The sequence below is a fragment of the Excalfactoria chinensis genome, chromosome 3 (genome assembly GCF_039878825.1).
Source record: "Excalfactoria chinensis isolate bCotChi1 chromosome 3, bCotChi1.hap2, whole genome shotgun sequence".
NCBI lineage: Eukaryota > Metazoa > Chordata > Aves > Galliformes > Phasianidae > Excalfactoria > Excalfactoria chinensis.
In genome coordinates, this window is record NC_092827.1 from 43,789,641 (window position 1) to 43,804,305 (window position 14,665).

The window sequence follows — 14,665 nt, forward strand, 5'->3', positions numbered from 1 at the left end:
CCTCTCTAAACCCGTTACTCTTTAAATCTGAATCTTTGAAAACATTCAACATTTTGAATAAGTTACTAAATTCTTAACACTTGCCGTGGTGCCGTTCCACTAATGTGATTCATGGATACTACCTCGAGGAACCAGATATTTGATAGACAAATGACTAAAAAGTTGTTGGTAAAACCTACTGGTAAGAGGGTAAGTTGACATTAATACAGTGACAGCAGGGGTACATAAAGCTTCAGCGAAAACAGAAAACTGTTGCCATCTCCTTTCTTAAGTAGGAGCTGTCTTGGTCAGTAATGCCCACTAACTAAATCAATGCTATTGACTAAAGCCAATTGTAAGCTGGGACCTGTAAGGGCAGAAAGCAGAAGGTATTTGGGTTTTTAGCTCAGTAATGGACAATTATTGCCCTCTTATCCCTTTTGCAAAGTAGCAGAAATACTCCTGTGTATTTCTTATTGCAGTGACTTTCTGGCCTAATGTCACATTTTGGCCTTTCAACCATATGTCTGTCTGACCTTATGAACTTTTCAGTTTAGAATATTTCACCATCTGGCTCCAATCCATTTACATAAACATGAAGTTTCCATTGCTATTTCATCCACCAGTTTCTTTTTAAAAAAGTACCTATGAATCTACTGATTCTCACAGAAACACCTGCACATATGAATACCTCACTGAAGAGGAATAATTCATTGTAAGTCCATTCAACATACTCTCACCACCCCCATGAGTAGATCCAAATCTGTATAGAGGTAATGGTTTGACTTTTAAAGGCTGAGTGTCTGAGTTGTCTTGCACATAATTACCTAATGGAGCAAGGGTGCAGAGCAAATGCCTTCTCTCACATAGTACCTACTACTTTTTCAGGCTGGAACTAAGCTACTGGAACTTGAAGACATTCCAAGCTCCAGCAAACCTAAATAACAAGAGAAAAAAAATATCACAAACTTTTTCTTTTTGTGAACTTGTTTTTGTAGCCTCTCATTTCTCTGATACATGTCTAATTCATTTTCTCCTTACTTCTTTGCATTCTCAGGCACAGATGCTACTGGATTTACCTGATATAATCTCTGCACAGTGCAGAAACATGATTCCTACTTTGTTGAGAAGAAACTGACACACAAGTAATCTGCTAAAGGTCACACAGGGACAGTGAAACAGAGCCAGAAATTCAGTCCATACATGAAGCACCTTCATGAGGAGCCTTAACAGTAGGTTAGCTCTTCCCTTTTATCGGATCATATATGTTTCTTATAGCCTAGATGGAATGCTTGAGGTTAGAAACATAAATCCATGTTTGTTTGTACTTTCATTGATATCTTGCTTTTCATCTTCTTCAGTGCCAACTTACTGCTTTTTCAGAGATTTTGTTGTTGTTCACTCTAAATTGTAAGATGCATTCTGTGAGTGGGAAAGGTATCTGTAAAAAATTGCCTTCCTGTATTTTTCTTTGCAGTTTAGTAACCGGCACTAGTACTAATCCTGTGGAACAGTTTGTTTTCTAGATTTAAGTAGGCAAATGCATGCAGATATTCTCAGAAATATCACTGTTGCAAACAGCTTATACTGCATTAATTCCAGTTAAAATTGTTTAATTTTTCTCTCAACTCGTAGCACTTCACAAGCACTGTGAAACTTCTTTATGCTCTATCTGAAATTTTAATCGTACTCTTTGTATCTTTTTGATCTACTCAAGACTAATGGAACACAGTTGCTTCTTACTACCTCTCTAAGCGAAACATGAGCACACACCTCTCTTCAAGAAGGCTGCCTACTCTTAAATCAAGACTTTTTTTTTTTTTTTTTTTTTTTTTTTTTTAAAGTGTTCCCATCTGATCTTTAAAAAATGGTACCTAATGCTTTTCTAAAAAAGAAGTTAGACTAACTTTTCTATGATTTCTGAAAAGCCTGTAGAGTTTTGTCTGAATTATAACATTAAACTGGTCCATTTTTAGTATTCCCAGATTTCTGTTGAGCTTCTCCTCTATTAATTGGTCATTTTAAAAAATATTCCCATCAACATGTCCACCACTTAACAACTACCATTATCTTAAGAAACACTGGCTATCACAGTTTATGTATGTTCTTCCATGCTCACTACACTGTAAAAGAAAGAGTGTTTGAGAATTTCATGCCTTAATATCTAAGGACAGGGGCCCTGTCAGGCAAAGCAACTTTAAAGAAAAAGGTTGAAATGAATGTGAAGACTAGATTTGTCTCTCTTCTCTTGTCCTACTTTGTCCTGCTCCTATGGACAACTAGAGAAATTCACATTACACTTGGCTATTTGGTAACATTATATTGTATTATATTGTGTTATCTTGTATTCCTATATCTCATTTAGTAAATTAGTTTTCCTTTGCAGATTGTTGCCGCTGTTTTGTTTCTAGGCCCATCTCCCCTACCCTTTTCCCCATTTTCCCATTTTCCTTTTTCTGGGGTATGGGTCCGTGTGTCCCCCTGCCCCATTAGTCACGGAACCAGGCCAAACCAATCTGTTGACAGAAAACTACCTTGCACCCTGATAACTGATTTAGTAGATAGCACAAATGGGGGATGAGCATGATCAGATAACAAAAATGGAAGGAGAGCTTCTGATAGTGAAGGACACATAATGCAAATGATCTTGACACTGATGGATCAGTTCTGAATAGGAACTGAGCTTGAACTTTTTTTTAGGTTTGATGAACCAGTGAAATATTTTTTTGTCAAAATGACAATAGAGTAAAATCATTCTGTAGCAGTAACTGACCTCCTGATTGCTTATTCTCTCACCAACTACTGTAGTCTGTAAATGGATAAGGGAAAAAATCATGCTCATCAATGTTGGTAAAATATTAGATAGCTATTGAAAATTGTGTTTTAATATATAATTATTAAATACTTGTGCATTTAAAATATCATATTAAAAAGATGCTCCAGTGAAGTTATACTCAGTTTGATAATTTTTCCACAAGAAATACCAGCACAGATCATCATTAGCTTGATGCAGCTTTGTTTACTTACATTTTTGGACATTTTTTTTATGGAGGCATCCATTCAGTTCTCTGTGCAGACATGGTGGCTTGAAACAGACAAATCAGTACTCTATCACATCTGCTGTTCATATTACTAACTTAAATTCCAGCTTACAAAACAGTCAAGCCTGTGCAGTACAGAATGATCTGAAGTTCTGTGATAGGTAATCATAAAAATAGGTCTGTCTATCCTGGAGCATTACATCACATTTCTACAATGAAGCTTGATGGTAAGATCCTAATTTGAAATCTCAGTGGCTTTTATTTTTCAGTCTGTGGGTTATGCTCTCTCTCCTTAGCTTGTCTTGTTGCATAGAGATTTTCATCGTGCACACCCAAGTTTGTGTTTCTTTAAGATTAAGAATAATTGCCTTTGTAACAGCTTACAGTCACCTAATTATGAATCCCTTTTGGCAGTTGCTTTATGGACAGAGAAAGAAAAAGCAGCTGCTATGCTGAAAAGATCGGTGTGAAGCATTGCCACACCCATCTTTTCTACCCATATAGAGACTGGAACTTTAGATGTCACCAGCAGTGGAAATGCAAACTTGAAGGAAGATGCCTTTCAAACCCTGTGCTAGAGAGGGGCAGGAAGTGCTGGGAGACTTCTGGGAGCAGAGGAGGAAACATGGCTCTTAGAGCTAACCTGGGGCATTAGCTGAGCAGATGAATCTCTGAAAATGTTTGGCTCATAGAGTCAGAGTAGTAAAAATACTTAGTATGAAGCTGAACATTAGCATTTAAGGTAGGAAATAGTTAAAAGAACTTAGTGACTAAAATCTTTCCTAGGCTTCTGTGCTCTTAACTGGAAAAGCAGGGTAGTTAATGCTCAGATCTGAGCCTCTGCCCTCATTCACACAAACCTGAGAATGCAGAATCAGCCATTGTCATCTGTCAGCACAAACCTGGCACAACCAAGATTTATATAGGGCTGTATGACCTGCATTACAAAAACAGGTACTTGGAGAAAAAGCACAAATCTGAAATTGCATACTATTTGTCTGTAGTTTATCTTAGCTCTTATTTTTTCTTGTTAAATTTAATGGCCAAATCTCTCTTTCTTATTTTTTCTTTCAACGAAGAACATGTCCTCGTTTATTTATCAGCTTATTTTCTGTAGTATTTTCTTTTTCCAGTATGTTTCTATTCTTAAATACTTTTAAAAGCATTAGAGTCTTTTGCTTATTTCTGTCTCTTGCACTTTGACTTTACATTTGGTGACTGATTTATTATTATTATTATTATTTTTCAATATAATTATTGTGATAATTAAAGCAACAGGTTTTTGTATCTATTCTTAATTAAATCATGTCTGTGCTTGTTTCTATGCATTTTTTCTTTCAAAGAAATGTAACTGATGTCTTTTGCCTATTGTATACTCTCTCACATTTTTCCCTTTTTCCCCCCTTCTCTTTTTGTGGCACATAATATGAGATGCAGGAGATGTTTGTCATTCCAAAATGTGAGCTGCAAGGTTATAGCAATGATTCATTTGGACAACTCAAGTTGACTATCTCAGTGTATGAAATTTCTCATCCACAGATTTTGCAGCCTAACTGATTTTTGCAGCCTAACATCCTTCAGCCTAGCAGAGCTCCCTGTCTTGGTGAAATAATGTAATCCTTTCCTGAAAGCTGTTCATGAACTGTCCCTGAATTAAATTCATGTGGTTTAGGAGTCATAGCTTTAGTACAGCTTAAAATAAGTACAGACATCTCCCTTGGTTTGAAACATTAAGCTAGCAAATGGTATTATCTCCTTTTCAATTAATTTCTCCTTTATTTCAATATGTATTTCAAGATTACATCCCTTTACTGAGTGATGGGCCAGGGCACATACCTATTTTGCAGTGATGGGAAGGCATGACAGATTTGGGTTCTCACAGCAAAGCCAAGCATCTGCCCCAGATGGGGGGCATAGCTCATTGCTAGGACCTGCAGTGAGACCACTCATGCGCACAGGAGCTTCTCTTTCATCATCTCTTTGGTACATGTCTGCAAACACAAACGTGGGAGTCATTGGATTAGTCATTATTTTTGATTTCCACTTATTTTTAGTAGAGTTTATATGGACTCTATATGGGATTCAGGGTGGAATGGTGTTGGGGTTGGCAAGGCAAAGGAGGAAGAGAGTGAATTCATGCTTGCTCCTAGGGATGCAACTGATGTGTCAGTCTCCTGGAGACATTCCTATCAGTTTCCTGACCATGCACAGTAGGGTAGCACCAATGGTATTGTTCCAGTCTGGATGCAAGCAGAAAATGTGGGGATACTTAGAAGAACCAAAGCCCAAGTGGAATTCAGTTTGGCAAGTAGTAAAATAAATGCTTTTGTAGATGCATCAACAGCAAAAAGAGAATTAGGAAGACTCTCCATTCTTAATTAGATGGTGGGGAGATTGGAACTAGATGGTTTTTGAGGTGCCTTCCAACCAAAGCCATTCTATGTTTCTATGACCTCATCACTCTCTATTGCTACCTGAAAGGAAAAAGGTTTAGGTTAGTTTAGTTTTCTCAGATGACAAGTTTTAAGATGCAAAAAATCAGCCTCAGGTTGGACTAGGAGAAGTTTAGACTGGACATTAAGAAGAATTACTTCATGGAGAGTGCTGTTAGGCAAGTGGTGGAGTTACTGTCTTTGGAGATATGCAGATGTATGCAGATGTGGAGATATGTGGATGTGGTACTTAGGGACATTGTTTAGTGATGGGTCTCACAGGCATGTAGAATGGTTGGCTAGAGAACATTGCATAGGACTGTGTTCAGGAAGGTTTTGAATATCTCCAGGGAAGGAGACTCCACAATATTTTTGGGCAACTTATTCTATTGCTCTGTCATCCTTGGAGTAAAGAAGTATTTTCTCATGTTCAGATGTAATTTTCTGTATTTGAACTTGTGTCCATTATATGCTGGTACTGAGAACCACTGAAAAGAGTTTGGCTCCATCCTCTCAGAGGGTATTTTTATAGCCTATGATAAGATTTCTTTTTGGCCTTCTCTACAGATTTGGCCTGGTTTGAGAATACATTATTTTGAACAGTGTATCCAGCAGCTGAAGATAGCCTCTTGTTCACATCCAAATTTTAATTCTCTCTGCAGGGAAATAAAATTGGGTTTCACAGAGATTTCTCCATCTGAATTCCCTGTAGGTGTGACAGGCAGCATTCTTAAATTAAAGACATTTGTATGTCATTCCTGTGGGCTCCACTTATATCTTGAATTTGACTTTTATTTCTGTGGGAGAAAAAGAGCTCCTTCTAGATTCTCAAAATGTGTTATCCCAAAAGCTACAATGGAAAAAAACTGGTGATAATTGAGCATAAAATGTAGTGGCAGCCTCAGCTGATTACATGAAAATGAGCTCTAATGGTTTCTTTCCATAGTTTGTTACCAGATTGCTTGTTGGATAAAAGAGCAGTTCTACATCTTGACCACTTCACCAAACTTGCCAGAGTACTTCTCCATAACGTGTGTAGGTATATAATGCCAGCTATACAGTTCATCAGTCAGAGATACAAAGCTGTAGAGTCCAATCTCTTTTCTGGAACTAGTGATAGTATCGATTTCACTGTGCTGACTGCTATTGTGTTCCTGTACTTCAACAGTCCTACTCAAACTGATAACTTGAAAACTGAGGACCTGATTTCATGACATGAAGTTTTTTAGGTCAAGACTGTCATTTCAAGATGTTTGGGGTAACTGCAGTTCGTTCTTACAATGTCTGAGCTTTATGAACACCTTGTGGAATTTTTAAACCAGAAGTATGTATTTGGGTTACCCTTAGCACATAAGAGGATGGTGTCTTCTAATGTTTTATCAACCAGTATAGCCCACACAAGAAATATTCTTTCAGCTTCTTACCTGTCCAAGACTTCCCAGCACCCATCAGTGAGGCTTAACTGAGGAGGCATAACAAGACCATTGTGGGCTAAGCAAGCCTAGCAAACACTGATAGCATATAGCAGTGCAACACCAGCACTCCTGTTTACATTTGGCCAAATTTATGACTGCCACACAATCTGGAGTTTCTGTATCTTGGCAAAATTTGAATATTTGCTTTGTATATTCAGAGATTGTCTCATACTCATACCAGAGATGGTATGAGTAGAGTCAACCTTTGAATATACCTCAGTACACTCTTTGGACTGAACAACAGCAATGTCCTGTCAATAAAGTCCTTGTAGGCTAATTCTTGGGAAAAATGAGGAAGAGAATGTCTCTGCAATTTTATCCTATTTTATCCTATTCCAGTGATCATGTTTTATCTTTTACACAATGTACAAAGCACTTCTGCTTTTTTAAATATTTCTCAGATAGCGTAGCATTTTATGTGATTGTTATCCTAATCCATTTAAAAAAAAAAAAAAAAAAGTGAAATTAGGAATCTAGACTATTTACGTAGTTTCAAGACTTGATAAGGTGCTTGAATTGCTATATTCTAGATTTCTCATACTACCTAGGAGTCAGAACTAGTAAACGTGATAGCTGTGAAATATTTAACATCAAGTTGCAGCAGTTTAAAGTAAAGCCCATGTGACAAAAATAAAATTTACTGGATCTCAACTATAAAACAACCTTTATGAGCTTCTGTACTTGTCCGCTTTTGTCATCAACAAATTGGCAGGCCACCAGGGCAGACCACATGCATGCGGGTGGCAGTTTTGGATTCCAGGATGGAAATAGAGTTAGACTTTTTCTCCCTAATCAGCACTGAGTGCAAGTTAATCCTGTGGGCCTTCAAAGCAAATTGATTTAAATGAGCCTGAAGGTGTAACACTAACTGCCCATGGTACTGGATATGCATTGCTAATTGCTACTGATGGTAATGATAATTACATGTGGCTACTGCTTAGAAGGCTGTCCTAACAAAAAAAATTTTTTTTTTCTTTTCCTTTATCTCACTGATGCAGTCTGGCCCTTTCAATGCATACCAAATGTGTAACTTTCCTTTTTCAAGACAAATGATGGTTTCACTTCATCAACCCTGTAAGTCCAAGTTACTCTTCTACAAGCACTAGGATACATCACAGACATGCAAAATTACAAAATATTTTTTTTCTTTCTGTTTTTAAAACTTCATTACTAGTGGAGATACACTGAGGAGCTTGGAACAGTTGGAGTGATATTTCTGAAGATGAAGTTAGTAATAGAGCTGCTGTTCATCCCACCTCCAATGAAAGGCCTATCACTTTTTTTTTTTTTTTTTTTTTTTTTTTTTTTCCATATATAGTAGGGAATTGTAAATTAATTCTTCTCTGTCTCCACGGGTTTGGAATAGAAACGATGCCTTCACAGTTCAACGAAGTGGAAAGTCTTTCATCATTAGAAAATCAGCCAAAGAATTGGATGGCAAAGGCCTCATACATTACAAAACAGTTGTTTGCAATTAAGGCCGGGAGTAAGATGTGCAGGAGTGTGTCATGCTTCTTTTTGTTTATTTAATCAGCCTGAGGCATAATATTAGATGATTTGAATTGGCATTGTTTCCTTGCCATATCCTATGATTTGCTATGCTTATTTGTACAGCGTATATAATGTATCAAAGGACGGTAATCTGCTCAAAGTATAGACATTTCATATATTGCTTGAATCTCAATCAATAACCAGGACATTTTCACAGAAGCATTAACCTTCTAAAGCACTGACCACTGCTGGTGGTGGAAGATTATTTTAAAAATCGCTAGAGGGAATCAGCTAAGCACAAAGCCATCAACAAGATGAAATGCTGCATGCCAGAGTCTTTCTCTGCAATCAGTAGCAGAGACTGTGCCTCTCTGTGACAATCTCTGCTGATGTTTCTTTTCTGTCTCACCAGACTTACATTTCAGTGAGACCTGTGAATCACTGCGTGCTTTGATGGAGCTGATGCAAAGGTGAATAGAGACAAAGCTGAAAAGAAAGAAAGCAGAGTATAAGCTAAAAAGAGTCAGGTAGATTGGTCCACATCATCTCCTCAAGTCACACCACTGCCTGTTGTAATGGGGATCTCAGAACAGCAGGTAACCTTATATACCATATGCTGAGCAAGGTGCAGCAGATGGATGATGGTGTTCTAGTCTTTTCTGTGCTTTTCTTGCACTTGTCAATTCAAGCCCTGGGAAAAAGGCTGGTATTCTGATTGAAAACACACGGATGTTCTCTAAGGGCATGACTCTTTCATCTGTGCACTATTGCAGAAAGAAGTGCTATTTCTTTCTCAATAAATGTAAATCAAAATAGTGATATTTAGTAGTTCTGAACATGGATTTATTTTGTCTATTGTAAGCTTGTCAGATGGTAAATCAGGCTTCAAAGAGCAGATTAGCCAGAGCTGATCAGCTGGTAGAAGTGTGCTATGAAATACTGCACACACAGCATCTTCACAGAGAAGCTTGTAAACAGAAGAGAAATCTAACTCTTAGATAGTGACTATAGTTAGCCAGGGCACATCCCTTTTTCAGTAACATGCATAAGTCTAAAGTAACAAAATTGAGTCCTTATGGCAATCTGAGACTCATTAGATCTATGTTGCCAAGATTTTTAAAACATTTTTTCTCCTCTATGAAGTAAATCTTACATGGCAGATTCTAAATGGTGACACTGAAATAGAAGATTTACAGCACCTCAAACTGGTAGGCAGTTAGTTCCTTTGTAAGAAAGTTCCTAAGTAAGAAACAGGAGGGTCAGAGTGGGGGTTAGGGAAAGGTTCTTCCCCAGAGGGTAGACAGCATGGAACAGACTCCCTCAGGCAGTAGTCCTTATCTTCTCTAATTAGAGGGCTCTCAGTTTTGGGAGCATGGACTCCCAACTGGAGTTAGTTCAATAGCAATTCCCCAAATTCTTGGGTTTGACTACTGATCAGACTGATTTCTTTGTGATTCTGGGCTTGCACCTTTTCTGTAGTCTGTGTGACACTGATGTCCAAAGAACATTAATGGTGAAGGTAGACCCTGGACTACTCTCATGGAATATCTTGCTGTAAACCTTGTCTCCCTTGTATTCTTAGTCATCAGGAAAAGAAGAATGCCATTATATACCAAATACATTTTCATCTTGCTTTTTCTGCTTTCCTTAAGAAAACACAGAATAATGGGTTAATGTTAAATGAATCACTGATCTCCAAATGTGAATCCTCCAGCTATCTATATACTGATTTCTGAAAATACAATTTTAAATTTATCTTTCATTTTCTTTTATGCTGCAAATTGTTGTTCTATAGAGTTTAAATATCAGCTGGGACAATCTGATAAAAATGCACAGAAATATTAGACATTTTAATCCAAACATTTATCAGAACTACGAAGCCTGCAATTTTACAGTACAGAAAATACAAATGGTGCAATGTATATTTAGAGAACTTGAATGACATATGCTAACAGCTGCAGCTTCATATAACTGTGCATCACTGCAATCATACACTCAAGCTCTGAGCATTCTTCCCAGACTGAACACTCATGATCTGTTTGAATAGAAATGATTCACCCAGGATTTTGGAAGCAAAGCAAAGAGGCTGAAGTGAGTTACTCACAAATTGTTCCTGAAGAGGTAAATAATGTAAGGTCAAAACTTTTCAAACCAGTTATGAATACTGCAGCAAAACCCCCATTAACCTATAAGAATGCTTTGGGTGGTGTGTTGGATTGGTGTATGAAGAACCGAGTCTCAAATTTTCTTTTTGCTAGGTAATGTCAAAAAGACTCAGGGATGTTGCACTGAAGTCTCAGTGAAAGTTAACAAGCATCCTACTCTTTTAGGCTTCTTAACACATTCCAGTGCCTCTAATTTCTCTTTCTTCCCCTGCTATTCCTGACTATTTCTCTGTGCTTTATTTTTTGCAACAGATCTGCCAAGGATATCGCCTACATTTCTTCATGTATCTCCAAGATTGCAAATGAGAAGCTGGAGATCAATCCAGTTGACTCTCATGAGTAATCTTTACCTTTTAAACCAGTTGCTGTGATTTTTTATTTTTTTTTATTTATTTTTTTTTTATTTTATTTTATTTTTTTTTTCCCAGGACAATACAGGGAAATGTTCACTTCAGATGTATATGTTAAGGTCTGAAATACCTTTGGCCTAACTTATCCCTTTCATTGAAAATACGTCTCAACCCTTTTTTGGAGCTTGTAGACAAGACTACCTTAAGCCAATAAGTATCACAAAAGCCATCTGGAATCTGACTGGTCAACTGAAGATTGTGCAAATTTTAAAATAGGTAAAGTCACAGAATCACAGAATCACAGAATTATAGGGGTTGGAAGGGACCTCTAGAGATCATCGAGTCCAACCCCCCTGCCAAAGCAGGCTCCCTACACCACGTCGCACAGGTAGGCGTCCAGGCGTGTCTTGAATATCTCCAGAGAAGGAGACTCCACCACCTCCCTGGGCAGCCCGTTCCAGTGCTCCGTCACCCTCACCGTAAAGAAGTTCTTGCGCACATTCGTGCGGAACTTCCTATGCTGGAGTTTCAGCCCGTTGCCCCTAGTCCTGTCCCCACGCACTACTGAAAAGAGACCAGCCTCGCCACTATAGCTCCCACACCCCAGGTATTTATAAACCTGGATCAAGTCCCCTCTCAGCCTTCTTTTCTCAAGGCTAAACAGACAGACTCAAGACTCAAAGACAGACTCAAAGTCTTCTCTTTGAGTGCTATTAGGTGAGTTAAATGCCTCAGTCTCTATGTATGGATGTGGGCATGATAAATGGCTGTTGTGCAGGAAATCAGTGTGTAGTACTGTAGCTGCTCAGGAAAATTCCACATATGCTCTACCGTGTTGTGTTGGCAAGACTCTGAATCAGCATGAAGAAAGGGCACGTTGCTCACTGTGCTAGCACATATGATTAAAGAAACAGCAAGACAAGTAGCAATCTCTCACTAGAGATTTAAAAATCACTTATTTAGAAAACTGATGCTTCCAAATCGCTGAGCCAGTTAAACAGCCCACAGGGAAAACGTGATCTTATTATAATCTGTATTACTAAGTACTCTGCTGTTGTAGCTCAGAATTTGCAGATATTCTGGATACCTTCCATAATCCATATCCCTATCAATCTGTAGAGGCTAGTTTTCTCTTTTTTTCTTCTTAATTTAAAATGTATTTTTCAAATATTTCTACTGTTTTTCATATTAATCTTTAAGGGTCATACAATGTATAAAGCATTAAAACATTCACTTTCTGTACTAATTTCTTGTCACTTACTGACAAGAATGAAAACACGAACTGAGCTACCTGTTTATGCCAATGCTAACAACAGTGTGGTTGTTTCTGAGCAGAAGCACGTGTTATCAGATAAAAGCAGAGGTATCAAAACAGTTAAACAGTTTTCCCTGACTTCTGAAACATTACTGGCTTCCTATGATGAAATCTCTGTAGCTCTTCTAATCTACTTTTTCTGTCTGTTGTTTTGGTTTTAATGGCTGCTCTGCTTTTCTGATATACTTGGTTACAGTAATCTTTTAGAGTCGTTCTTTAGCCTCATGGGTTATTGAAATTGAATTAATTATTGCAAAGTGCTGTAACAGAACAGCAGTAATGTTCTTTGAGCTGTGTATAACACCATACCCCCATATGGCTGAGTTTTTTAATAAACTCATCTTCACCTCATATATCAGTTATCACAGCTGTTCAGAAACCAAGTTTCCACACGCAACTCTTGCACAAACATGAACATGGTTTGCCAAGTCTAAGGAACTTCACTGATATACATCAAAGAAAGGTGAATAACGGTTGTGCATATAGGTAATTTTAATCCATTCCATTTTTAAATACCACAATAAATTTAATTTTCACAGTAAATTAAATAGCCATATTCAGTTTACAAAATAGAATTACTTAGTGTGAAACCAGTATTTACAAACATTGTACACTATGTACATGATGTTTGTCTTTGTCGACACTCAATCATAGAAGAAAAAGTTGTTTGACTTTTTTTTGACACATGATTGACATGCTACAAATGACACTATGGTCCATACAATAAAACAATAGTGCAAACTCACCACAGGAACTCCGAACCAATGTAGTTTAATGAGATATTAATTTCAAATAATAAGAAAATAGTACTATCCACTCTCATTGTAAAAATTCAGCATGGTATTTAAAGTGTCAGTATTCCTTCAGCAATACACACACCAAATATAGCCTGAATATTATGCTTTCTCACAGCTTCACAGACTTTTGACATGAATTTGTATGACATAAACTAAAATTCTGCTTAGATCAATAAGTATGTCACATAAACACTTCAAGCAAGAGGAACACTGACCCTTTTAATGGTGTCGGACTTTATTTCCCTAAGTACCTCTTTGTCCTTTATTAGTATAGCTTAAAAGATGCAACTATGCTGACGGTAAATTAATGTTAGTTACTATTCTGTAGAAAAAATTGATCCCACTGTATATTTGGTCACACACTGCATATGTACACGTATGCATGAAAAATGTTACTTTGATACTATGTCTGTCAAAAGTGCATATTTTAGTAGAGACATTACTGCATGTCTCAGATGCATCCGAAAATGTTGCATGAAGTTTAGGTCAGGGCCAGTTAAATGTCCTCCCAGTGATCTGGTAAAATTTTTGATTAAAAGGATGAAAGAACTTGCGCAATTTGGTAATGACAGAGGTGTCTACCTCTGGATGAATGCGTCCCTTGCTACCTGCCAGGCACTTATTAAAGACAATGTTAAATCGCAAGCAATAAAACCCTCTGGTGGCATTGAAGTATAAATTGTACTGACTTATCCTCGGAGGAAGATTTAGGAACTTCTCGACCATCTGGAGTTCCGGCAGTGGTTCTGTGATGAGCCGGTCTCCATCTACGATATGAAACTGCTCAATTGGGAAATATTTCAACCATCTTTCCAGGTGTTTTGTGTAGATGCTGGTTCTCACTGCCTTATACTTAGTGTTCACTTCACAGGTATTAGGATCAATAGCCAGTTTTTCAAATTTGTAGTAAGTTTTGTTCTTTCTTTCCTTGCCTTCCAGCACCTGAGTGTAATCAGAAATAGCTCTTGTGGTGGGTTCCCTGACAATGATCAATAATTTGATAGACGAGTTCATTTTGTAAATCCTTTCAGGTACTTCCTCAGTGATAAAATATGCAGGGCTTTTTTCAATTGTTATTTGATGTGGGTAAGAAAAAGGCATTTTTTTCCGGTACCACTCAATCCCCTTGGCATAGTTCTCATCATTGTCAAAGAAATGAATCTCTTGAGAAGCTTTGACCACTGCAGGGTGAAGATTCAGCATTTCTAACAGTGCACGTGTGCCTCCTTTCCGCACTCCAATGATGATGGCCTTGGGAAGCTGCTGAACCAGATTGTGCAGTCGTATTTGCTCCTTTGTGGCATTGCCCTTACGGAACTCATGGAGTAGCCCACGCTTGAACTGCAGAGCTCGCAATGGGATTTCATCCTGGCTGCGGGGTCCAAATCGACCATCGATGGGGCAGAGGGGCTGCAGTCTGCAATCAATGGAAAAGATATTTGTAAACAGAGGGCAGCTCTTAAGGTAAGAAACAGTACTCACAGAAACATTTTGCAATGTGGTGTCTTTCAACTTGTATTTTATTCAGTCAGAGATTAATAATTAGTGTAAACAGTTTATTTATTTATTGTTATTTCACTGTGTTCTGGCTGAGTACCTGCTTCTTCTACTGTTCTGCTC

General features: G+C 37.7%; 1 protein-coding gene across 4 annotated transcripts in view; it reads right to left on the bottom strand.

Moving 5' to 3' along the window:
* Positions 1-11,557: 11,557 nt before the first annotated feature.
* HS3ST5 (heparan sulfate-glucosamine 3-sulfotransferase 5) overlaps positions 11,558-14,665 on the bottom strand; it is a 184,424-nt gene continuing 181,316 nt past the window's right edge. For all 4 annotated transcript variants that reach the window (XM_072333395.1, XM_072333396.1, XM_072333394.1 and 1 more), the window contains exon 4: positions 11,558-14,462. In XM_072333395.1, the coding sequence (XP_072189496.1) occupies positions 13,532-14,462 (931 nt within the window). In that variant the 3' untranslated portion in view covers positions 11,558-13,531. The remainder of the gene's footprint in view (positions 14,463-14,665) is intronic.